This window comes from Oncorhynchus clarkii, chromosome 9 (genome assembly GCF_045791955.1).
Source record: "Oncorhynchus clarkii lewisi isolate Uvic-CL-2024 chromosome 9, UVic_Ocla_1.0, whole genome shotgun sequence".
Classification (NCBI taxonomy): domain Eukaryota; kingdom Metazoa; phylum Chordata; class Actinopteri; order Salmoniformes; family Salmonidae; genus Oncorhynchus; species Oncorhynchus clarkii.
Window position 1 is genome coordinate 15204939 of NC_092155.1, and position 26828 is coordinate 15231766.

Genomic DNA, 26828 nt, shown 5'->3' on the forward strand with positions numbered 1-26828 from the left:
AACAGTAAGCCCCCCCCTTTCCCTTTATTGGTAAACTATTAGGCTCCACCCATTTCCCCTTTGTTAGTCGAGGCTCCCATTCCAGATTGGTTGATTCTCAATACAAGACTAGGAAAAGCCTATATATCATTAACATAATGTTCCAATTATTATCTAGGAACATCATCATCATCACATTTCAGTTGAATGCATTCAGTTGTACAACTGACTAGTATCCCACTTTCCCTTCCCTTCCCTGGGCCAAACCGTGCGGACTCTACAGCCTCCCTGTTGTGCAGTCTGTCTCTGCTTCTCCTTGTTCTCCTCTGTTGGGTGGCAGCTAGCCTAGCGGTTAAGAGTGTTGAGCCATTAACCGAAAGGTTGCTGGTTTGAATCCCTGAGCCGACTAGGTGGAAAATCTGTCTGTGCAAGGCACTTAATTAACCCTAGGTGGCACTTAATTAACCCTAATTAACCCAGGTGTGGCATAGAAAGAGGCTGATTAAATAACATGATCATTATACAGGTGCACCTTCTGCTGGGGCAAATAAAAGGTCACTCTAAAATGTGCAATTTCACAGTTGTCTCAGGTTTTGAGGGAGCGTGCAATTGGTAGGCTGACTGCAGCAATGCCCACCAGATCTGTTGCCAGAGAATTGAATGTTAATTTCTCTACCATAACCCGCCTCCAACATCATTTTAAAGAATTTGGAAGTCCGTCCAACCGGCCTCACAACAGCAGACCACGTGTAACCAAGCCAGCCCAGGACCTCCACATCCGGCTTCTTCACCTGCGGGATCGTATGAGACCAGCCACCTGGACAGCTGATGAAACGGTGGGTTTGCCGAACCAAATTATTTCTGCAGTTCAGCGTTGTAACTGACTTCAATGGGCAAATGCTCACCTTCGATGGCCACTGGCATGCTGGAGATGTGTGCTCTTTACAAATGAATCTCGGTTTTAACTGTACTGGGCAGATGGCAGGTAGTATGTATGGCGTCGTGTGGGTGAGTGGCTTGCTGATGTCAACATTGTGAATAGAGTGCCCCATGGTGGCGGTGGGGTTATGGTATGGACAGGCATAAGCTACTGACAACGAACACAATGGCATTAATTGATTACAATTTGAATGCACAGAGATACCGTGACGAGATCCTGAGGCCCATTGTCGTGCCATTCATTTGCCACCATCACCTCATGTTTCAGCATGATAATGCACGGCTCCATGCATGAAGCAATGTCTCAGTTCCTCCATGGCCTGTATACTCACCTGAAATGTCACTCATTGAGCATGTTTGGGATGTTCTGGATGGACGTGTACAACATTGTGTTCCAGTTCTTGCCAATTTCGCACAGCAATTGAAGAGGATTGGGACAACATTCCACAGGCCACAATCAACAGTCTAATTAACTCTCTGCGAAGGAGAGGTGTCACTTTGCATGTGGCAAATGGTGGTCACACCAGATACTGACTGGTTTTCTGATCCAAGACCATACCTTTTTTTAAGGTATGCATATCTGTATTCCAAGTCAAGTGAAATCCATTGAGGGCCTAATGAAATCATTTGAATTAACTGATTTCCTTATATGAACTGTAACTCAGTAAAATGTCAAATTGAACATCCCATTTATGCCCAGCTATGTAAACGCTAACATTGATTTATCTTGCAATACATTTAGTTCAATTGGTAATATTCATGTTTGTCTTCTTTTAATGCCTCCTTTATAGGAAAGTAACAAAGTAATCAGGGGCTCCCGAGTGGTGCAGGGGTCTAAGGCACTGCATTTCACTGCTAGAGACGTCACAACAGACCCTGGTTTGACCCCGGGCTGTATCTCAACTGAAAAACAGAAATACCTTATTTACATAAGTATTCAGACCCTTTGCTATGACACTCAAAATTGAGCTCAGGTACATCCTGTTTCCATTAATGATCCTTGAGATGTTTCCACAAGTTGATTGGAGTCCACCTGTGGTAAATTCAACTGATTGGACATGATTTGGAAAGGCACATACCTGTCGATATAATGTCCCACAGTTGACAGTGCATGCCAGAGCAAAAGCCAAGCCATGAAGTCAAAGGAATTGTCCTTAGAGCTCCGAGACAGGATTGTGTCGAGGCAAGGAACTGGGGAATGGTACCAAAAAATGTCTGCAGCATTGAAGGTCCCCAAGAACACAGTGGCCTCTGTCATTCTTAAATTGAAGAAGTTTGGAACCAGTGGCCTCTTCCTAGAGCTGTACCAGTGACCAGTAAAACATAGCGTAAGAATTGATAACAGCCTGGCCAAACCAAGTTATCGGGTACTACAGTATTGCTGTCCTTCTGGTGTTATGGTATACTGCAATATTTGGTGATATTGTCCCTCTATAGTGTTATGGGATGGTACTGTTCCTCTGTGGTGTTATGGGATACTACAGTATTTGGTGGTACTGTCTCTCTGGTGTTATGGGGTACTACAGTATTTGGTAGAGTGGACCTCATTATCAAGTCATGTGAACCATAATGTGACAGGTGAATTAAGTAGATTGTTGTTGCTTTTTTTTCCCACGCATCCCTATTCTGGTAAATGTAAAAAATATTATGATACTCACAATAACATGCATTTGGGTAAACATGTCTTTGACTGCATTTATCTATGACTGAAAACATGCAATGGATATTGTTTGACCTTACACTGTGATCAAGCTACTTTGACTCCTAAAGTCACAGTCATGGGGCAGACCTGTAAATGTTTAACTACTGTAGTAAAATCCTCACAGTGTAGCAGTAAACACAGGTGTTTCCTGATACATGCATTGACAAAGTCTTAAGTGAACAAATAATACTCACTCATCATTAGGTCATAAAATAACTCCTTATGAATGATGAACCTTGATTCGTGATTGGACACAACTGTTGGTTGTTTTTCAGAATCGCCTTGTCTCCAACACAGTCAAGCCGTTACTCCTCTGGATAACCCATTGTTCCTCCACTGGACCTAATTAAACACTGAGTAATGAAATTATTTTCACGGGTGTAGTTGTAGGAATTGTAAACTGTTCTGTTCTAATGTTGCATTAATATAGAACTATTCATGAAAATACTGTATATGTAAAAGTGTGTTTCTACGTCATACATTGTTTCAAGCCACTCCTTGCAACAAATCTGATGTGAGATTCATGTGAGATGTATTATATTTTTTAGTTTAGTATAAGGAGTCAGGTGTTATTCCTCAAGAATCAATGCGGTATATCATTTAATTGAAAAGACATTTGAACAGCAGTAAATATAGAAGATTGTAACTAACATAACACTTGGCTTCCAGTTCTCCTTACTGTACCTCCCTAAAGATGAAGTGTGCAGTAGTTGATGAAGAATTCCCCATGGAATACACAATTAATGATTGATCAAATACTGAGGAAGTGAAGTTGTACTGATAACAATTAGAAGTATAATTTCTCAATGAAACCCTGTTTTGAATCCCGTGTCTCTTATGGGCTGCATGTACTGTATTTGTGCCTGTCTGGACAATTGTTCCTAGATGCAGTTTGTTGAAATTTGAGGCTGTCTTGACTGCTGACGATATGGCTGTAAATCAGCTTTTTAGAATGCTTTACATTGTACACCCTAACAGGCCTTTGAACCCTGTTACACCTGAACCAATTATAGTGCGCCCACTTAATACTGTAATAAACTGTACTGCAGTTTGAGGGGTAAGTGTGGGTTGTAGGAGGATGGGGTTACTTGGACTTAATTTAATTATTGAGATTGAGTGCAGATTTTTTTTTATGCACCTTTCCCACAATTGTTTTAATATCATTAATTGTTTTATTTAACCTTTATTTAACTAGGAAAGTCAGTTAAGAACAAATTCTTATTGACAATGACGGCCTACTTGTAAACAAAAAAATCAGATTATCCCTTTGAGCATGGTGAAGTTATTAATTAGGCTTTGAATGGTTTATCAATACACCCAATCACTACAAAGATACAGGCAGAGGAAGGAAACTGCTCAGGGACTTCACAATGAGGCCAATGGTGATATTAATACATTGAAAAAGCTAGAGAGTATAATGGATGTGATATGTGAACTGATGGATTAACAATATCACAGTTAGTGCAAAATACTAACGTACATGACAGAGAAGGAAGTCTGTTCAGAAAAAAATATTCCAATACATGCATCCTGTTTGCAACAAGTCACTTAAGTAATCCTGCAAAAAAGACATGGCAAAGAAATTCACTTTTGTCCTAAATACAAAGCATTATATTTGTGGGTATCACTGAGTACCATTTCATATTTTCAAGCATAGTGGTGGATGCTTCATGTTATGGGTATGCTTGTCATTGGCAAGGACTAGGGAGTTTTGTAGGATAAACATATGGAATACAGCTGAGCACAGGAAAAATCCTAGAGGGAAACCTGGTTCTGTCTTCTTTCCAACAGACACTGGGAGACATTTACCTTTCAGCAGGACAATAGCCTAAAACACAAGGCCAAATCTACACTGGTGTTTACCAAGACGACATTGAATGTTCCTGAGAGGTCTAGTTAGTGTTGACTTAAATCATCTTGAAAATCTATGGCAAGAATTGAATATGTATTTCTATCAATGATCAACAACCAACTTGATTGTTCTTGACATTTGTTTTAAGAATAATGGGCAAATATTGTACAACCCAGATGTGCAAATCTTAGACTTCCCCCAAACATACTCACAGCTGTAATTGCTGCTAAAGGTGTTTCTAAAATGTATTGTCTCAGGGGTGAATAATTATCTAATCAAGATATTAGTTGTTTCTATTTTTATAAATGTTAGAATTCTTCCACTTGAATATTGCAGAGTAATTTTTGTAGATCGTTGACCAAAAATGACAAATCCATTTGAACCCCATTGTGTTACACAGAATGTGTAAAGTGGAGCGTGTGAATACTTTCTGAAGGCGCTGTAGCTACACTTTAGTCCACTACACCCTCCTGTCTGATGATCCATCCTTACATTCCATCTGTAGCTACACTTTAGTCCACTACACCCTCCTGTCTGATGATCCATCCTTACATTCCATCTGTAGCTACACTTTAGTCCACTACACCCTCCTGTCTGATGATCCATCCTTACATTCCATCTGCTTATACAGCCTCTCTCCAGAATACGACAGAGCTTATGCAACCAACATTTCCATGTGGGGCCCATATGGGTTAATGAATGACTGTTCCAAGGGCCCCATGAGAGAAATCCAACAGGAAGCCACATAATGTTGTCCTCAGTATCCCCTTTGACCCCACATGTGGTTGCCATGTTGGTCTTTATGTGGGTTCACGTTGGTCTTTTTGAGGGACCCCATCTGGTTATAGGGTGGGTGTGTAGTGTAACCTATATGGGAAAGAAGTAGACTGTAAATGTGGTTTTCAATTGGGACCAAACCAGTTTCTCAGTCTCCATGCAGGCCCCAGATGTTGGTACCTAAGCAAGCTTTCCTAACCCTCTACAGTCTGAGCCCTGCCTAAGCTAACATATGGAAACGTTTTAAGGTCATACTAGGATCATTTAGCTATTTGATTTAGAATTTCAAAAACCCTATGAAGAATATATATTTTTTTTAAAGATTGTAAAATGTAATTTGGCCTTACTTCCATTAGCCCATACAAACGCATTGAATAACAGATTCACTACATGGAAGAACAGATGGTCCCCCCAAAAAAAGCTAAAGCAAGTTTGTTCTGAAGTGTCTGTCCTATATGACGCTTGTTCGGACGCTGCAGATCATATTATGGGAAGACTGATTTTCGGGATGTCTCATGGTTTAATTAACAAACTCCGTTCTAGCTCTGCCACCTTTCACCTCAGATGAGGAAGTGTGACATCGGCAGATGTGGTAGATTGAGATGCATCCAATGCAACAAAAAAAAGATATCTCTGTCTTGAAAAGACAGATTTTTTTTGGGGGGGGGGGGGGGGGGGGTTTATTATGCTAATTTGATTTCTGCAGGGCCATTCTAGGGGGTTAAAAGATGAGAGAAGCAGTTTTCTCTATAAAATAAATGAATGTTTATTTATAGCACATGCTCAGATCCTGTTTTCTCAACCATCTACACATGCTAAAACACTTAAAATATGACTGAGATAATAGATTTATATTTTAACACTGTTCGTTGTCTTTTTCTCCAGTGGGATTGAAGTCATCTGCTCCCCCCAAATCCATCAAAGCAGAAAATAACCAGTCAGTCCATCAGGGGTTCAAGTGACGACAGTATGTCATCATCACATGACGGTGAGTAAGATTTTATGGAGCAGTTTCACCTGTAAGCCCAATACAACATTATTATCGAGGCAAATTTCTGTGGACATTGCTTAAATAATGTCTAGGACTATGCTTAAACAAAATTCAAAGAATACTAAAATACTATTTTTTTTAAATCTGTAATCCAGTATTATTTGCACAATTATTCAACTATTTGCAGGTTTAATTTGTGATTAACACATTGTTCAACTGATCTTTTCTCCCCATAATCAACATTAGTTGCAACCCATAAGATTTGTGTCCGTTGTATGGTACTGAATTATTTGATGTTTACAGGAATAACCAAAGTAAATTATATTTAATCCATGTTTCACATTGGATTTATTATTTTGCGTAAGGAAATTGTCTTTATGTTGTCAATACTTATGTGTTTACATAGCAATTAGCAAAGTGATTGTTTTTTATTACCTAAATGGGATATGGCAAGTCTTTTGTACTCATTTCATGGAGCAATGTCTAAATAATCACTCTGTTTTTCAGAGAGATGGACAAAAGCACGAAAGGAAATCAAGGAAAGTGTTGAAGTATTCAGACATCTCCTTGATGAACATTTGACGGACCTTCAGGCAAAAGTGAAAGAGCTTCGTCAGATAGCTGACAGTTATGAGACTTGGTACCGTGCCACTACTAGAGGTAGTCTGGTAGGGGGTATTATTGGGGCGACTGGAGGGATCACTACTTTAGTAGGCCTTGCCCTGGCTCCATTCACTTTCGGCTCCTCCATGGTTGTTGCCGCGGTGGGTATGGGAATAGGTGTAACTGGTGGGATTACTGGCGCTGCTTCTACCATCACCAGCATGGTGAGTCAAAAAAATGACAGAGACAACATTCAGTGCATTCAGAAACATTTTCTGGAAAATGTCAAACCAATTGAGGAAAGTTTGAGTAAAATCAACTCGAAAGTTGAAGAATTAAAGGCAATGGCCAATGATCCAGCTAAACCAGGGGCTGAACTTTATAAGATAGCATCTAGTCTGTATTGTTTAGAACACGTGGTCTCTTTTGCTAAGCTTGCAAATATTGCCAAACTAGGTGCCTCATCTTCTAAATCTCTCCGTGCGGCAGCAGCATTGACAGGGGTGCTCTCTAGCCTACTCCTAGTTCTTGACATAATCTTTATTGTCAAGGATGTCAAGGAACTTGATGCAATGGAAAATGGAAACCAAATTCAGTCAGACACAGTGAGGTTTATTCAGACAATCAGGGACATGGCTAAACAGTATAAGCAGGCTCTTGACACGTTTAAACAGGCAAAGGAAGAACTTGATAGACTCGTAAAAGAATGAACTGAAAAAAACATTGTTTTCATATTATTATAATCAGATTATACTGCTTGAAAGGGGTGTGATTTTATCATTATGTTCAGATTAGATAATGTATTCGACAAGGTAACTGTATCCTGGGTTTAGAACTGTAGTGTATGAACTATGTATATGGACATATCAAGATACATGGTGGTATTATCCATGACATATGGTCTATCTTGATTTTATATTTGTACAGAAACATAGTGTTTGATCTTTCTTACCTTTTATAATGTTATTTGTTAAATATTTTGAACTGAATTTGTTGAAAGAAATGTGCTAATGTGTGTTTGACTGGTTTTATCTACTTGAATTGAAATAATATATGACTAATGTATACATTGAAATGTACATGGATAGAAATAGCTTGTAATCTAGCTAAAGTATGTGTCCTGAGGATGTACAAGTAAAAATGTTACCTAAATGTAAAATATGCATTTCACATGTAATTAACTGTAAATATCAACATATCAGCTAGCTCCCAATGTACCATATATGCCTTGGCAGTACTTTGAGGAAGTCAGCTAAGCAATGTTCATTATTGATGTTAATTTTCTCAAATTTTTTGAAGCACTTTGAAATTCATCATCTGTAAGAAATGTCCCATATAAACAAAGTTTGATTAAACTGAACTTTTATGTCTCTTATGAAAAGTACATTAACAGCAAATGTAAAGCAAACTATTCATTTGAAATTGTTATTAAAGTATTATTGAACAAATACAAGTGGATAATCAAATCAAATTCTATTTGTCACATGCGCCGAATACAACAAGTGTAGACCTTACTGTGAAATGCTTAATTACAAGCCCTTAACCAACAGTGCAGCATAAGAAGAGTTAAGAAAACATTCACCAAATAGACTAAAGCAAAAAATTATAAGTAACAATAAGGCTATATACAGGGGATACCGGTACCGAGTCAGTGTGAGGGTGTACAGGTTAGTTAAGGTAATTTGTACATATAGGTTGGGGTAAAGTGACTATGCATAGATAATAAACAGCGAGTAGCAGCAGTGTACAAAAGGGAGGGGGGATGTGTCAATGTAAATAGTCCGGTAGCAATTTTATGAATTGTTCAGCAGTGTGCCTTCCTGAAGACAAACAATGTATACCAAATGCTTCAGTCTGGTTTTAGACCCCATCATAGCACTGAGACTGCACTTGTGAAGGTGGTAAATTACCTTTTAATGGCATCAGACCGAGGCTCTGCATCTGTCCTCGTGCTCCTAGACCTTAGTGCTGCTTTTGATACCATCGATCACCATATTCTTTTGGAGAGATAGGAAACCCAAATTGGTCTACACGGACAAGTTCTGGCCTGGTTTAGATCTTATCTGCCGGAAAGATATCAGTTTGTCTCTGACTGGTTTGTCCTCTGACAAATCAACTGTACATTTCGGTGTTCCTCAAGGTTCCGTTTTAGGACCACTATTGTTTTCACTATATAATTTACCTCTTGGGGACGTCATTTGAAAACATAATGTTAACTTTCACTGCTATGCGGATGACACACAACTGTACATTTCAATGAAACATGGTGAAGCCCCAAAATTGCCCTCGCTAGAAGCATGTGTTTCAGACATAAGGAAGTGGATGGCTGCAAACGTTCTACTCTTAAACTCGGACAAAACAGAGATGCTTGTTCTAGGTCCCAAGAAACAAAGAGATCTTCTATTGAATCTGACAATTAATCCTAATGGTTGTACAGTCTCAAATAAAACTGTGAAGGACCTCGGCGTTACTCTGGACCCTGCTGATTTCAAGGTTTTACTGCTAACCTACAAAGCATTACATGGGCTTGCTCCTACCTATCTCTCTGATTTGGTCCTGCTGTAAATACCTACACGGACGCTACGGTCACAAGACGCAGGCCTCCTAATTGTCCCTAGAATTTCTAAGCAAACAGCTGGAGGCAGGGCTTTCTCATATAGAGCTCCATTTTTATGGAATGGTCTGCCTGCCCATGTGAGAGACGCAAACTCGATCTCAACCTTTAAGTCTTTACTGAAGACTCATCTCTTCAGTGGGTCATATGATTGAGTGTAGTCTGGCCCAGGAGTGTGAAGGTGAACGGAAAGGCTCTGGAGCAACGAACCGCCCTTGCTGTCTCTGCCTGGCCGGTTCCCCTCTTTCCACTGGGATTCTCTGCCTCTAACCCTATTACAGGGGCTGAGTCACTGGCTTACTAGGGCTCTTTCATACCGTCCCTAGGAGGGGTGCATCACTTGAGTGGGTTGAGTCACTGATGTGATCTTCCTGTCTGGGTTGGCAACCCCCCCCCCCCCCCCCCCCCCCCCCCCCCTTGGGTTGTGCCGTGGCGGAGAACTTTGTGAGCTATACTCGGCCTTGTCTTAGGATGGTAAGTTGGTGGTTGAAGATATCCCTCTAGTGGTGTGGGGGCTGTGCTTTGGCAAAGTGGGTGGGGATATACAGTGCCTTGCGAAAGTATTCGGCCCCCTTGAACTTTGCGACCTTTTGCCACATTTCAGGCTTCAAACATAAAGATATAAAACTGTATTTTTTTGACCTGACCTTTTTATCCTGTGTTGTATTCTCCACTTCCTTATCACCTGCTCCAAAAGGACCGTAGGGCCCACATCCAGACCCCTGTAAGACCACACACACAAAATATGTGATTATTGTACAAGTCACTCTCCAGCCAACGCCTTACATTACAATATACACTGAGGTTACAAAACATTAAGGATGACTGCTCTTTCCATGACATAGACAGACTGACCAGGTGAATCCAGGTGAAAGCTATAATATTTTATAGATGTCACATGTTAAATCCACTTCAATCCGTGTAGATGAAGGGGAGGAGACAGGTTGAATAAGGATTTTTAAGCCTTGAGACAATTGAGACATTAATTATGTATGTGTGCCATTCAGAGGGTGAATATGCATGACAAAATATTTAAGTGTCTTTGAATGGGGTATGGTAGGAGGTGCCAGGTGCACTGGTTTGTGTCAAGAACTGCAACGCTGCTGGGTTTTTCACAAAGAAAAGTGTCCTGTGCATATCAATAATGATCCATCCCCCAAAGGACATCCAGCCAACTTGACACAACTGTGGGAAGCATTGGAGTCAACATGGGCCAGCATCCCTGTGGAATGCTTGTAGAGTCCATATCCCAAAGAATTGAGGCTGTTCTGAGGGCAAAGTGGGGGGCGGTGTGCAACTCAATAGTAGGAAGGTTTTCCAAAAGGTTGATTTGCTCAGTGTTCTTTGAAGTAAAACTAACACCAAGTCACACAAAACACACATGGAAAAAAAGAAACACCCACAAAATGTATTTGTCTTGATAAATGCTTTTTAATGAATTGGTGGAAATACAGCAAATGATAGAATAACAGAAGGGATGCTCAAAAACAAAGATATACATCATTCAGAATGTAGTTTCCACTCTGTTTGTTCATACAGTGGGTGCCTGAAATGACTTTCAGTACAGCTGGTGAACACACAATGCTACAGGACACACCTTCTATACACAATAATTCAGATAAGTTCATTCTTTCCCATACAGTAGAGTTCAGTTTCTCTCAGACAAACCTCAACCGTCATCACCTCTGGATATTCTACTACCATCAGACCTGCATTTATTCAGCTGAGAAAGTTTAGACAGAAGTTTATCATTGGTGTTGTTGCGGTGAATGTATGTATAGTGTGTTCTTTTGAGACTTTTACTATTTGAAATCAAGTCAGTTTTAGGGATCTATATGGACAGTATTTATATGCATATTCATATTCAAAATATGAAAAAATATACACAGGCAGTTAGCTTTTCTAAGGCAAGCTTTTTCAAACATAAATTTGCATCCTGTAGTACTAACTCAAAAAGTTCTGGGACACTGTAAAGTCCATGGAGAATAAGAACACCTCCTCCCAGCTGCCCACTGCTCTGAGGCTAGGAAACACTGTCACCACCGATAAATCTACTATAATTGAGAATTTCAATAAGCATTTCTCTACAGCTGGCCATGCTTTCCACATGGCTACACCTACCCCGATCAACTGCCCGGCAACCTCCACAGCAACCCGCCAAAGCCCCCACCATTTCTCCTTCACCCAAATCCAGATAGCTGATGTTCTGAAAGAGCTGCAAAATCTGGACCCCTACAAATTAGCTCAAGGTTCTAAACGACATCATAACCGCCATCGATAAGAGACATTACTGTGCAGCCGTATTCATCGACCTGGCCAAGGCCTTCGACTCTGTCAATCACAGCATTCTTATTGGCAGACTCGACAGCCTTGGTTTCTCAAATGATTGCCTCGCCTGGTTTACCAACTACTTCTCTGATAGAGTTCAGTGTGTCAAATCGGAGGACCTGTTATCCGGACCTCTGACAGTCTTTATGGGTGTGCCACAGGGTTCAATTCTCGGGCCGACTCTCTTTTCTGTATACATAAATGATGTTGCTCTTGCTGCTGGTGATTCTCTGATCCACCTCTACGCAGACGACACCATTCTGTATACTTCTGGCCCCTCTTTGGCCACTGTGTTAACTAACCTCCAGACGAGCTTCAATGCCATACAACTCTCCTTCCGTGGCCTCCAACTGCTCTTAAACGCAAGCAAAACTAAATACATGCTATTCAATCGATCACTGCCCACACCTGCTTGCCCGTCCAGCATCACTACTCTGGACGGCTCTGACTTAGAATACGTGGACAACTACAAATACCTGGGTGTCTGGTTGGACTGTAAACTCTCCTTCCAGACTCACATTAAGCATCTCCAATCCAAAATTAAATCTAGAATCGGCTTCCTATATCGCAACAAAGCATCCTTCACTCATGCTGCCAAACATACCCTCGTAAAACTGACCATCCTACCGATCCTCGACTTCGGTGATGTCATCTATAAAATAGCCTCTAACACTCTACTCAACAAACTGGATGCAGTCTATCACAGTGCCATCTGTTTTGTCACCAAAGCCCCATACACTACCCACCATTGCAACCTGTACGCTCTTGTTGGTTGGCCCTCGCTTCATACTTGTCGCTAAACCCACTGGTTACAGGTTATCTACAAGTCTCTTCTCGGTAAAGCCCCGCCTTATCTCAGCTCACTGGTCACCATAGCAGCACCCACTCGTAGCACGCGCTCCAGCAGGTATATCTCACTGGTCACCCCCAAAGCCAATTCCTCCTTTGGTCGTCTTTCCTTCCAGGTCTCTGCTGCCCATGACTGGAACAAATTGCAAAAATCTCTGAAGCTGGAGACTCACATTTCCCTCACTAGCTTTAAGCACCAGCTGTCAGAGCAGCTCACAGATCACTGCACCTATACATAGCCCATCTGTAAACAGCCCATCTGTAAACAGCCCATCTATCTACCTACCTCATCCCCATACTGGTATTTATTTATTTATTTTGCTCCTTTGCACCCCAGTATCTCTACTTGCACATTCATCTTCTGCCGATCTACCATTCCAGTGTTTAATGGCTATATTGTAATTACTTCGCCACCCTGGCCTATTTATTTCCTTAACTTACCTCATTTGCACTCACTGTATGTAGACTTTTTGTTTTCTTTTGTTCCACTGTATGTTTTGTTTATTCCATGTGTAACTCTGTTGTTGTATGTGTCGAATTGCTACGCTTTATCTTGGCCAGTTCGCAGTTGCAAATGAGAACTTGTTTTCAACTAGCCTACCTGGTTAAATATAGGTGAAATAAAAAATATAAAAAATATCCTCTGTGTGTGTGTGTGTGTATGTGTGTATATGTATGTACGTGTGTGTGTGTGTGTGTGTATGTATGTGTGTGCCAATGTCCTAAAGTTTGTGCCAGGCCACACTCTACCCAGTTTTCTTTACATTATTACATAACTCAAATCTAGATCACTTGACTTTAGAACAATGACAGGATAATAAAAACTTTCTATCAGGTTAATTACAAGGAAGCAAGAAATACAAGAATACTTTGTTCCCTACTCTTTGGTGCTGCCCCTCTGTGGTGTCAAGTGGTACTACAGTATTGTTGGTAGAGTGGTGGGAGGGGAGAGTCACTCTTAGATGAGTTGACTGTGCTAGTTCGGTACCTTTAGTGAGCCAAAATCTAAGAAATGTATTAAGCAGACTGTAACATATAATTACAATATAATTACAATACTCACAGTAAACATGTATGTGCCTAAACATGTATTTGACTGTACTTTTGAAAACAAGTACTGATTCTATGACATTTCACCTTGATCAAGTTACTTTCACTTCCAGGACCACAGGCGTGGTGCGGACCTAAAAGTTCATATTTAGCTGCTTAATCCTCAGATAAAGGGGTCATTGATATCTAACTGTAATCAATAGACATTAGAACACACACCTTCACAATGTCTCGCTGTATGATTAAAAGCTTTATCACTGAGCAATAGCATCTGTTTCCTCTCTCTCCAGAACACAACTAAGTGCTGCAGCTTCATTCTGGTGAACCGTCTTACAGGAACACAACTTAGCAAAGTCAGATATGGCAACTGGTGCAAGGAAAGGGAGCATGGAGACCCCCCCCCCTTAGTAAGTAATATTTATTTACTTAATAAAACATTTGACTATGAAAAAAAGAAACTATTTTTCTCTTTAAATACATGATAAAGAGTAATTCTGTATAATGTGTAGGCAGAAGCCTAGTTAAATAAAAACATTTTTCAACACTACCTGAAATGTTAAAAGTTGATTAAAATTAAAGATATGGTGCATGTTAATGTAGGCTTCAAGTTCAGGAAATCAAACGTATTGTTTGTGGGTTTATGTTTTTCCTCTGGATGATGCTGTCTGACTACATCTTCTGTTTTTCACTATCTGACGATCAACGAAAACTCAATGACAGCATAACATCATTCAAGAAACTCAACAACAAAATATTTACAAAAAATAGCAGATGAGTTTAAAACGACAGCCGATGATGTTGAAAACTTTCAGGAGAATGCTTCTACAGTGAGGAAGGCTGGGATTGGAATTGGGGTAAGTGGCTTAGTGGCAGTATGTCTAGCCCCCTTTACTGGAGCTGTGGCCCTGCTTGTTGGAGCTGTGTTGGTTGCAGCTGGTGGAGATCATTTCCGTTCTTAGTCAACATTGACGATGTTAAGAAAGTTGCATAAGAATTCCAAGATAATATTCAACAAATTGTTGAATGCCTGAAACAAATCAAAATAAATATTAAAGCATTAGAGGAAATGTCCTCCAGTACATCCATGACGGGCGCTGGAGGTCTGAGTGGGGCAGAAAAAGTCATTGGGATGCTTGAGAGAGTGGCTGAACTGAGTGACATAATTGGGCGTCGAGAAGAAGAATTGAATGTGGTGTTAGTTACTCTCCAGCATATTCTTGATATGCTCTTGGCCATCTTCAGGATACGTAAGGATGATGCCCTTGAAAGAGAGTTTGTTTAGAAGATCAGAACATCAGCTGAGATCTGTCAGAAGAGTAGAAATTACTTTAAAGAAATCACAGGAGAATTTGACAAGTTGTCAGATTGTTTTCAGTTTCTAGAAGCTTCTAAGCAATCAGGTCATGATAGATGTGAGAATATAAAGAGACCAGGGACTCAATGGGACTGAAATCAGATCTGGCATTTCTAACACACCAGACCATTCTCCTTGGGGCCCACACACCGGGCCATTTTTATTTTTTTATCTTGAGGCCCCCATTATTTGCCTAATAATGGTCATTCTGCATTAAAAAAAGGAGGAATTATGGCTGGTCCGTTTCTTCTTGATTGAACAAACTGCTCTCATGTGTCAATGCTGTGGTGCCTAACATCTGTATGATGCACAGGTGATTGAACACCTACTTTAACTGAAATATGTGTAACATTTGTGTCTGAGTGTGAATATATAGGCTACGTTTAGTTTCTGCTGGAGAGGTGTGTTTCTCCTTCGATGCCAAATGTTGATCACAGTGTAGTTCACAATATACTATGGTTTATTCCAATAGCAGAGAGAGAGATAGTGTGAGAGAGAGACAGAGAAGGAATTTATAAGTGAGTTCTTAAAACAAATGCACTCAAACTGTCAACAACCACTCACCAGTGAGAGTAGGTTGAGATTCTTGGAGACTGGAGGAGTTGAGTATTGCCTGTAAAGTTGACATCTCATCTCTGCTCCATCATTATAGTACTAGTTAAAGCTGTTTTCTTTGAGACGTTGGGTAGTTGATAAAGTGGTACTCCTACCAGTAGATGTAGTCTTGATCGTAGTATAAACTTACCATGTAAATAAATAACCAGTTTTGAATGTTGTTAGAGGAATAGTGTTTGTTGTTGCCATAGTGACAGCTGTGGTTGTTACACTAGATTCAGTCTTTGCTCTTGTTGTAGCTGTTGATATGGGTGTCACAACATGGGAAGTTGAAACTCTTGAGTTGGCCGTTGCATTTACGTATGCAGCTGTATCCTCTGTGGTGGTTGTCTCATCAGACGTGGTTGAAAATGGAGAGATGGTGTTTGTACTTGTTGCTGTAGTTACAGATATTAATGTAGTAACTGTTTCTATAGATATAGACATGCTGTTGTTGTAGTGGTGGTAAACGGTGTGGTTGTTGAGTTTTGTGTAGAAGTAATTTCATACCCATGGTTGTAATCTCTCTTGTAATTGAAGTGGAGGTTGTAGTAGGAGAGATGGAGGTTGTAGTAGGAGAGGTGAAGATGTAGTAGGAGAGATGGATGTTGTAGTAGGAGAGATGGAGGTTGTAGTAGGATGTTGTAGTAGGAGAGATGGAGGTTGTAGTAGGAGAGATGGAGGTTGTAGTAGAAGAGGTGAAGATGTAGTAGGAAAGATGGAGGTTGTAGTAGGAGAGATGGAGGTTGTAGTAGGTGAGATGGAGATTCTGGTAGAAGAGATGGAGGTTGTAGTAGGAGAGATGGAGGTTGTAGTAGAAGAGGTGAAGATGTAGTAGGAAAGATAGAGGTTGTAGTAGGAGAGATGGAGGTTGTAGTAGGTGAGATGGAGATTCTGGTAGAAGAGATGGAGGTTGTAGTAGGAGAGATGGAGGTTGTTAAAAACAAGAAATGGACAGTGACGGGGGTAAGGGGAGGATACCTAGTCATTTTTTGCGTCATCATTGCATGCGATCATCATTATCAAAGCCGCTGTTTACTTCTAAGATCACTTTAGCACCGCCCTAAAAACCAGATTCAAATTCGACACAAACCTTCAAATAGGTATGTAATGACACATTATATAAACTCTTTATAGTGTTTTATTTACATTTTAGAGGCGATAAGTTGGACAGATCGAGTGAAAAAAATAAAAATCCCACACAACATCACTATCACGCATTAGTTTCGCTTCCCCACCCGCCATTTTTAAAAAGACCCAACAGGGCTTATTGCCTGCTTGAATTATGCAGAAACGGGCAGCGTTTAGGTCATGTAATAGATTCTGTTGGAAAGGGGAGAAACTGTGCTTTACACTGGTATTGACATTACATTTGATCTGGAAGTATTACGTTTTTGGGGCGCTAAAATAAGGGCAATTGTACGGACCAAGGCGATGTACGAGTTTACGTTACATTTTTGCATCTGAGCTCCTAGAGTGTGCGGCTCTCCTTTATTTTCATGTTTTCTACTCCGCTAGCCAGCACCTCGCCTAAATAGGTGTGCATTTCTTTTTCTTCTAGAACCGCCACTGATAACCGGTTTTACAGAGAGAGGAGTTGGGTTTCTCTTGCTATGCCAGGAAGTACTACTGTTCTCTGTAGGAAAATGCAGCGTGTAGCGAGCGGGTTGTGTCGGTTAGAAACGAGGTGAACCACGGCAACATAACAAGTATATGGATAAGTACAGCAGAAGACGCCTGATTGGTTGAAGCCGTTCTCAAACAAAAACATAGCTTAGACATTCATATACACGTTTGTACAAGCAATTCCCAATCTCCTCTCTGTAAACTCACTCCAATGTCATTTTGAATATCACAAATTGGTCTAACAAAGAAAAGAACAGTCAAGATTTCTTCTTGTCTTTTATTACTACTCATTAATGTTTTAGGTTGTTTATTTTATTACACAAACAAATTAGCCACACAAGTAAATTTGATTGTGTTCTGTTTGTTTTAAAATCATTTATATTATTCTCCCTTTTGTTTAGTGCTGTTGCTAAAAAAAGTTACACAAGAACGAACACGCTTGTCTAACTTGTGAGCACACTGAGGCGGTAAACTAACACTTCACTTAATAAAACTAAATGGTCAACAACAAAATAGGAAAATAAAAGAGTATGATTGAATGAAAAAATGAGGGTAAAAATAAAAAGAAGAAGCGTACATTCACACAGCCCAGCCCACTCAACTCAAACAGTAAGCCCCCCCCCTTTCCCTTTATTGGTAAACTATTAGGCTCCACCCATTTCCCCTTTGTTAGTCGAGGCTCCCATTCCAGATTGGTTGATTCTCAATGCAAGACTAGGAGGAGCCTAAATATCATTAAAATAATGTTCCAATTATTATCTAGGAACGTCATCATCACCATCATCAAAATACCCTTAACCGACCTATCCTCAGTATCTCCATCAACAACCATCCAACCAGACTACTATAAAAAGAGAGGAAGGGGCGGAACTCTGAAGAGAACCGGAAAGAAACGAGCAAACAGGTTTCTCAAATTGAAAGTAATACTTTTAAAACGTTATATAAGCCATATTAATGATTGCACGGAACTACGGAAACCAAACACACACATTGCACGCACACACACACATTCACACACTCAAAAACAAACATACACACAGCTCTCCAAGTGTTTTCTGTAATTGGGTCAAATAACAGTGTGTTCAGTCCATTGGTTAGGATCAGGGCAGTGTTAAGCTTCACATGGATGTACCTTTAGTCTATGACCTTTTACTATATGCAGATCACATTGACAATTTAACATTCAGTTTTCACTGAAAGTGTATTACAATCCTATAAAACAATCCTATACAACTGTTTTTAGCTTTGACTTTGAGTATATGACAAGTCTACAACACTTCTAACTGTTCTGAGATCCATACAGAGAAGGGTTCCTATAGTATGACTTGATGAGTGTGGACAGTCATCCTCTAGGTCTAGGGTTAGGGTGTAGCGTAAGGGTTAGGGTGTAGGGTTAGGGAGTTGGCAGTGTAGGGGCTGGTTCATTGTTGATTTATAAGGTCCAATGGGAGGGGATGGGTTCTATCCTTTCCTCATCTTGTCTCTTAAATTGTGCTTAGAAGGTATGAGAGCTTTCAAATGCACACACACTTGCACGGCACATAAACACAGTCACAAACGCGCACAAACACCCTGGAACACACAAAGAACCACACAATAATGCCTTATTTCACACTCCCTACTCTATACGGATACCTCTATACTCTAGTCCAGTACTGTCCACTCCACATACCTCCTGACTTCAGAGAGACATGCTATTGGTTCTCTCAGCTGACAGTCAAGCAGACAGACATGGTATTGGTTCGCTGCTCTGTCAGTCAAAGTCATAGACTTGGTATTGGTGCTCTGACCTGTCAGTCATGATCGGTGAGTGCATCACTATAGGGCAATGCAATGCCTACATCTAGCTATCACACAACATGTACAGTGTGCTTGTTCAACAAGGAATTTGCTATCTTATCTCTTTGATGAAGACTAAAGTATGTTAGTAGTGAGGTATATGCAGGCTGGAATAGGGGGAAGTTGTCCCACAGATGATGGTCTTGGGTCAGTTCAGCATTTTCTTCACTAATGGTTAAGGTTAGGATTGGTGGAGGGGAAGCGTATCCTAGATCTGTAGCTAGAGGGAAACTTCACTCCATAGCATGCAGGTACATGCATGTATGTCGTCATAAAGACTATTGGACAAACACAGTGACCCCTGCTGGTCGAGTCTGGGACTGCCAGCAGCATTGGAAGCACTTGTTACTGATTTACTAGTGTAGGAGTTAACTCACTAACAATGTCACTCTTCTTCATCCATCCTCATCATCGTCATCTGCTAATCTTTGCCCAAAAGCTTAATAACAAACACACATGTGCACACACACACACACACACCAACAAACCCATATTTGCATACAAAAGAAAAGGAAACATTCCGTCTATATTCACATTGGCTGAAATCAGATCAGGCATGCAGATGCTCCACACAGTCAAACAACCACACCCCCCTTACCCGCCCACCCCAATCCCCTCATGGGAACAAAAATGTGTCACTTGAACAGGGCTAATGGAAGACATGATCTGCCCGGCAACAGAGAGGCGGAAGTAGACTTTCATTGGCTGTTGCTATGGTTAAGGTTCACATGACCAATGAGAAGCCTCACCCCTTCACTGAAGCAGGTTACAAAAAGCAACAATACAAAAAAACATTAAAAATTGATTAAAGGAGTTGACACACACACATTTTCATTATAAGTATTTCTGCTAACGTCTTTTCTTCTATTTCATAATATTTCAAACTTTAAAATTAAAGAGAAAAAATGTTATAACGTTACTATTACATCATTGTCAGTATAATTATTAATAGCATTAATATCATAGTCATATTTCTCATTATCATAATTATTACTATTAGTTAACACTACGGTGAGGTCACTACAGACCCTTCCCACTCCATAGGTTAAAGGGCTCTATAGGCTGACAGACTTTCCGATAGAGGGAGGGAGAGAGGACTGGCCGACACCCCTAAAATGCCCTTTCCTTGCTACCCTTTTTCTATATTCCCTTGTTCCTAAATTCTCCCTTTCTTCCATTCCCTATTTTCATTTATCCATTCCCTCTATCCTTCGCTGTCTAGGTGAAGATCTCTCTCTCTCTCTTTCTCTCTAAAGAGATGAATAGGTGAGGTTGAGATGAATTGTGAGAGGACAGTTTTAGAATGAGATGAATTGTGGGAGGACAGTTTTAGAATGAGATGAATTGTGGGAGGACAGTGTTTTATTAACGGTCTTACATTTTCCCTCTGTATGTCTACTTTTACTATATCTACTTTTGCATATCTCTCCCTCTGTCTCTCTGTCTCTTTCTGTTAGCTGGTCTGGGGGAATGACAGGTTTAAGAGATGTGGGAGTGGGTTAGTGACAAATGCTATCGTCCCACTCTCACCCACCACCCATGCATCTAGCTCTCCATCCCTCTAGCTCTCCATCCATCTCTCTCTCTCCCCCTCTCTCTCTCTCTCTCTCTCTCTCTCTCTCTTCAGCAGGACACCTCCATGGTATGGGAGGGGCTGGGGGGCATCTGCCCGCCCTGAGAGCTCTGAGACAGGGTACGAGAACGCTGACGCTCCCCGTCCATGGAGTAGGAGGAAGACAGTGAGGCGGTGCGCGAACGAGACAGACGCGTCATAATGGACGATGCCACTGTGGGAGAGGGAGGGGGTAAAAGAGAGAGGGAGGAGTAAGAGAGAGAGGGAGGGGGTAAAAGAGAGAGGGAGGGGTAAAGGAGAGAGGGGGGGGGGTAAAAGAGAGGGAGGGGGTAAAAGAGAGAGGGAGGGGGTAAAAGAGAGAGGGAGGGGGTAAGAGAGGGAGGGAGGGAGGGAGGGGGTAAGAGAGGGAGGGGTAAAAGAGAGAGGGAGGGGGTAAAAGAGGGAGGGGTAAAAGAGAGAGGGAGGGGGTAAAAGAGAGAGGGAGGGTAAAAGAGAGAGGGAGAGGGTAAAAGAGAGAGAGAGAGGGTAAAAGAGAGAGGGAGAGGGTAAAAGAGAGAGGGAGAAGGTAAAAGAGAGAGGGAGGGGGTAAAAGAGAGGGATGGGGTAAAAGAGAGAGGGAGGGGGTAAAAGAGAGAGGGATGGGGTAAAAGAGAGAGGGAGGGGGTAAAAGAAAGAGGGAGAGGGTAAAAGAAAGAGGGAGAGGGCAAAAGAGAGAGGGGACACAGAGAGGAGGGGAGAGAGGGAGAGGATTATTAGATTGATATAGAGAGACAGTAGCACTATAGGTCACAGCAGTTCCTCATTGCCACAGATTAGAAACGGAGGAGAACTTACTGTAGCCCATCCCCTGGATGAAGTACTTGAACGCCTCAGTCAGTTTGCTGGGCTGTAAGCAGACAATAAGAAGATACATTATATTGTACTTAATGTATATGTAATGTTTAGATAAATATTGTGTGGTGTATCTGAATCGTAACACAGTTAAGTGTGAAATGTGTTACCTGGGTGAGTTGGGGAAGACCACCAGCATCGGCCATCTGAGGAAGAAGAGGATGACAGAAAGGTTGGGATGTATTGCATTGACAGAGAGGTCTGATACCGATGCCAGAGCTATGTGGCAGCAACTAAAGCCCCGTTTATACCTGGTTCGAACTTGTATCCGTTGTCCTAATGTTGTCCTCATTCTGATTGTGCCCAAATTTTCAGACAGGTGTAGACGATTAAAGACACATTGTGATCCGATTGTGATCACATCTTCCTGACCACCTCCGGGGGAGTCAGGCATGCATTGTGTCTGGATATCTTACAAGTGTAGACGGATATGGACAGTGAAACTATTTCAATCATAATTATCCTGCCTTCTAAAATCATTGACTGGTGGCACTGTTGACTTATGGCATCAATATGTGTCTTAATATCAATATTATTTTGACAGAATAGCTGTAAAAAAAATATATGAAAATAGGGAGGGAACAGGAAATCTGGTGGCAATGAAGACAGTGGCCGGATATGAGACACATTTTAATACCATACTTCTGAAAACGTGGGCACAATCAGAATGTGGACAAGATCAGAACAAACGATGCATGTCAGCAGCAAGTATAAACAAGACTATTATGCCAGACCAAAGGGATGAGTAGAGCTTGAGTACCTTGAGGAATGAGGTTGTTGTTGGGTCCAGTTTGCTGTTGCACTCCACCTGGTGGACAAGAACAGAAAAACATGTTTATTAAATCACACCACGACATTCACATTACCTGTATTCGATGGTTACATTGTAGGTCTAACGTATGTAGAAGACTTACAGCAGCCTCCTCATGAGGTGCCTGATCCCCAACCACCAGCATCACGGGACACCTGAGAAAGAGAGAGAGAGAAAGAGAGAGAGAGCGAGACAGAGGGAGAAAGAGAGAAAAAGAGAGAGATAGAGTGAGAGACATATTCCACACTGTTGTCACAGCTGATTTAAGGGGTAAAAATAAACTTACTTGAAGTTGCTGTTACGGTCAATGATCAGATCCCTGCGGCTGTAAGAGAGGAAAGGAGGAAGGGGAGGTTACACTAGTGTAGGTTTGTGTGTGTATTCTTGTGGGGACTTCTGGTAAATAAAACAACATTTGACCAACTGGGGACATTTAGTTGGTCCCCACACGGTCAAATGCTATTTCTAGGGGGTTTAGGGTTAGAATTAGGTTTAGAAGCCAGGGTAGGTTTTCTTTATGGGGGGGGGGGGGGCGTGGGTTATTAAAGAAAAAAAAAAAACTTTATTTAGTTATGTCAGTTATGAACAAATTCTTATTTTCAATGACGGCCTAGTGGGTTAACTGCCTTGTTCGGGAGCAAAACGACAGATTTGTACCTTGGGGATTCGAACTTGCGACCTTTCGGTTACTAGTCCAACGCTCTAACCACTAGGCTACGCTGCCGCCCCCACATGTTAAGGTTAGTGAAAGAGCACAGGTAGGGAAAAAAGGATTTTGAATGGGACTGTTTATGTGTGTACCTGTTGTAGCTTCTCCAGAACAGCTCAATGTTGATGAGGTTGGGGGCTTTAGAGATGCGATCTCTGTGTGACCTCACCAGGTCTGCATTTGCTGACATCTCCTCCTATAAACCAAGACAGAAATTACACAACAGTATTGTCCTTACTAAACTCAGCAAAAAAAGAAAACGTCCTCTCACTGTCAACTGTGTTTATTTTCAGCAAAATGAACGTGTAAATATTTGAATGAACATAATAAGATTCAAAAACTGAGACATAAACTGAACAAGTTCTACAGACATGTGACTAAAAGAAACAGAATAATTTGTTCCTGAACAAAGGGGGGGGGGGGGGGGAGTAAAAATCAAAAGTAACAGTCAGTATCTGGTGTGGTCACCAGCTGCATTAAGTACTGCTGTGCATCTCCTCCTCATGGACTGCACCAGATTTTCCAGTTCTTGCTGTGAGATGTTACCCCACTCTTCCACCAAGGCACCTGCAAGTTCCCGGACATTTCAGCCGTCACCCTCCGATCCAACAGGTCCCAGACGTGCTCCATGGGATTGAGATCCCGGCTCTTCGCTGGCCATGGCAGAACACTGACATTCCTGTCTTGAAGGAAATCACACACAGAATGAGCAGTATGGCTGGTGGCATTGTCATGCTGGAGGGTCATGCCAGGATGAGCCTGCAGGAAGAGTACCACATGAGGGAGGAGGATGTCTTCCCTGTAACGCACAGCGTTGAGATTGCCTGAAATGACAACAAACTCAGTCTGTTGACGATAAATACGAATCCAACCATCATACCTGTTGAGACAAAACCGCGACTTGTCAGTGAAGATAACTTTTTGCCAGTCCTGTCTGGTCCAGCGATGGTGGGTTTGTGCCCATAGGCGACGTTGTTGCCGGTGATGTCTGGTGAGGACCTGCCTTACAACAGGCCTACAAGCCCTCAGTCCAGCCTCTCTCAGCCTATTGTGGACAGTCTGAGCACTGATGGAGGGATTGTGCGTTCCTGGTGTAACTCGGGCAGTTGTTGTTGCCATCATGTACCTGTCCTGCAGATATGATGTTCAGATGTACCGATCCTGTGCAGGTGTTATTACACGTGGTCTGCCACTGCGAGGACAATCAGCTGTCTGTCCAGTCTCCCTGTAGTGCTGTCTTAGGCATCTCACAGTACGGACAGTGCCATTTATTGCCCTGGCCACATCTGCAGTCCTCATGCCTCCTTGCAGCATACCCAAGGCACGTTCACGCATATGAGCAGGGACCCTGGGCATCTTTCTTTTGGTGTTTTTCAGAGTCAGTAGAAAGGCCTCTTTAGTGTTCTAAGTTTCCATAACTGTGAGCTTAATTGCCTACCGTCTGTAAGCTGTTTGTGTCTTAATGACCGTTCCACAGGTGCATGTTCATTAATTGTTTATGGTTCATTGAACAAGCATTGGAAACAGTGTTTAAACCCTTTACAATTAAGATCTGTGAAGTTATTTGGATTTTTAAAAAATGGACGTTTCTTTTTTTGCTGAGTTTGTGTCCTTACTATGTCAAATATTGTGTGTTTTATAGGATAAAGATAGATAGTTCAATAGTAAAAAAAACACAGTATGTTTTTACACACACACACACACACACACACACACACACACACACCTGGCTGAAGAGATGACTCAGGATCTGCTCTGTGATGGAGGAGGTCAGGGTAGTGATCTAGAGACAGACAGACAAGAGGAGACAGAAAGAGAGAGATATAAGACAAAGTAATAACAGCTTAGTCAATATCATACAGCACAGTACAAGCACCATGAATACAATTCCACTAGCTGTTATCCTCCTCTAAACGCTAATTTATCAAATTGTCATTTCACAATAACAATATTCATCAAAATACTCCATTGTCCAAGAACGTAATGGCTGTTTATGAGAGCAATTTTTACATTTCTGGTGATAATTGAGTTTCTATTTTAATTTTAAAATGAACACAACAAGAACACAGAAGAGAACTTATCAAATTGAATAAGATCTTGGACTAATATTTAATCTAATAGTCAAATTGATGGAAATGCTGCTAGTATTCATGAACATATAAACATTCATGAACACACCCCCTGTTCCCCTTATCCTGCAGTCATGAAGAAACCAACTGTTAGTGTTCAGAGATAAACCACGTCAGTTCTGACTGGCGTGGAAGTTGGTATGGAGTCTTCAGAGGGGTAAGGATAATTAGGAGTCTGAATCTAGGGGATTTGGTGGTCAATAAAATTACTGAGAAAAATAGCAGACGATTTTGCCACTCCTTTTTGCCATATCTTCAATTTAAGCCTACTAGAAAGTGTGTGCCCTCAGGCCTGGAGGGAAGCAAAAATGATTCCTACCTATGGGAGGCGTGCAGTACTAAATAGAGCCATGACTACATGAAACTCTATTCCACATCAAGTAACTGATGCAAGCAGTAAAATGAGATTTAAAAAACAGATAAAAAAATACACCTCATGGAACAGCGGGTACTGTGAAGCAACACAAACGTAGACACAGACACATGATAACATACGCACTATACACATACATGGATTATGTGTTGTAGATATGTGGTGAGTAGTGGCCTGAAGGCACACACTTAATGTGCTGTAAATTAAATGTAATGTCTTTCAAATGGTAAATACTGCTTTTATTTTGCTGGACCCCAGGAAGTGTAGTTGCAAATGGGATCCATAATAAATACAAAAGAACCTTCTGGGCTTCTGAGTAATGATAATATTTAATACAAAAGACTTTAAAATATATATTTTTAAACATATTAAATGGACAGTAACCTTCTGGGCCGCCCAGTCCATCCACCCTCTGGTCTCAGGATCCATGTTGATGAGAACCAGACCTTCAACTGAGTCTGGATGGGTCATCTGAGAAGGAGAGAGAGAGACAGAGAGACAGAGAGACAGAGACACAGACAGACAGACAGACAGACAGACAGACAGACAGACAGAGAATAAAAGAGAGAGAGAATAAAAGAGAGAGAGAATGAAAGCGAGAGAGAGAGACCGAGACAGAGAATAAAAGAGAGAGAATGAAAGCGAGAGAGAACCAAAGCGAGAGTAAAACATTTGTCAGTATTAACAGTGTCTTTGGAAAGTATTCAGACCCTTTGACATCTCCAGTTTGTTACACTACAGCCTTATTCTTAAATGGATTAAATCTTCTTCTCTTTTTTTTTAGCAATCTCCACATAATACCCCATAATGACAAAGCGAAAACAGGTTTTTAGATACACAGAAATACCTTATTTACGAAAGTATTCAGACCATTTGTTATGAGACCCAAAATTGAGATCAGGTGCAGCATTGAAGGTCCCCAAGAACACAGTGGCCTCAATCATTCTTAAATGAAAGAAGTTCGGAACCACCAAGGCTGTCATTTTAAATAAGAATTTGTTCTTAACTGACTTGCCTAGTTATATAAAAAAATATAAAAAAAATATAATAATAAAAATGAATAGAGCTGGCCGCCCGACCAAACTGAGCAATCGGGGGAGAAGGGCCTTGGTCACGGAGCTGACCAAGAACCCGATGGTCACGCTGACAGAGCTCTAGAGTTCCTCTGTGGAGATGGGAGAACAACCATCTCTGCAGCACTCCACCAATCAGGCTTTTCTGGTAGAGTGGCCAGACGGAAGCCAT

The 26828-nt window shown here is 41.2% G+C and overlaps 1 protein-coding gene and 1 pseudogene across 3 annotated transcripts in view; both read right to left on the bottom strand.

Moving 5' to 3' along the window:
- Window positions 1-26828, bottom strand: part of LOC139415963 (fucolectin-like) — a 246422-nt pseudogene that overhangs the window by 118436 nt on the left and 101158 nt on the right.
- The window catches only part of LOC139415958 (NDRG family member 2), a 38893-nt gene continuing 29580 nt past the window's right edge, over window positions 17516-26828 (bottom strand). For all 3 annotated transcript variants that reach the window (XM_071164152.1, XM_071164153.1, XM_071164154.1), the window contains exons 8-16: window positions 25968-26054; window positions 24808-24864; window positions 23174-23277; window positions 22659-22697; window positions 22476-22527; window positions 22322-22369; window positions 21672-21707; window positions 21505-21556; window positions 17516-20884 (exon numbers count right to left, since the gene is read on the bottom strand). In XM_071164152.1, coding sequence (XP_071020253.1) covers window positions 20721-20884; window positions 21505-21556; window positions 21672-21707; window positions 22322-22369; window positions 22476-22527; window positions 22659-22697; window positions 23174-23277; window positions 24808-24864; window positions 25968-26054 — 639 coding nt within the window. In that variant the 3' untranslated portion in view covers window positions 17516-20720. The remainder of the gene's footprint in view (window positions 20885-21504; window positions 21557-21671; window positions 21708-22321; window positions 22370-22475; window positions 22528-22658; window positions 22698-23173; window positions 23278-24807; window positions 24865-25967; window positions 26055-26828) is intronic.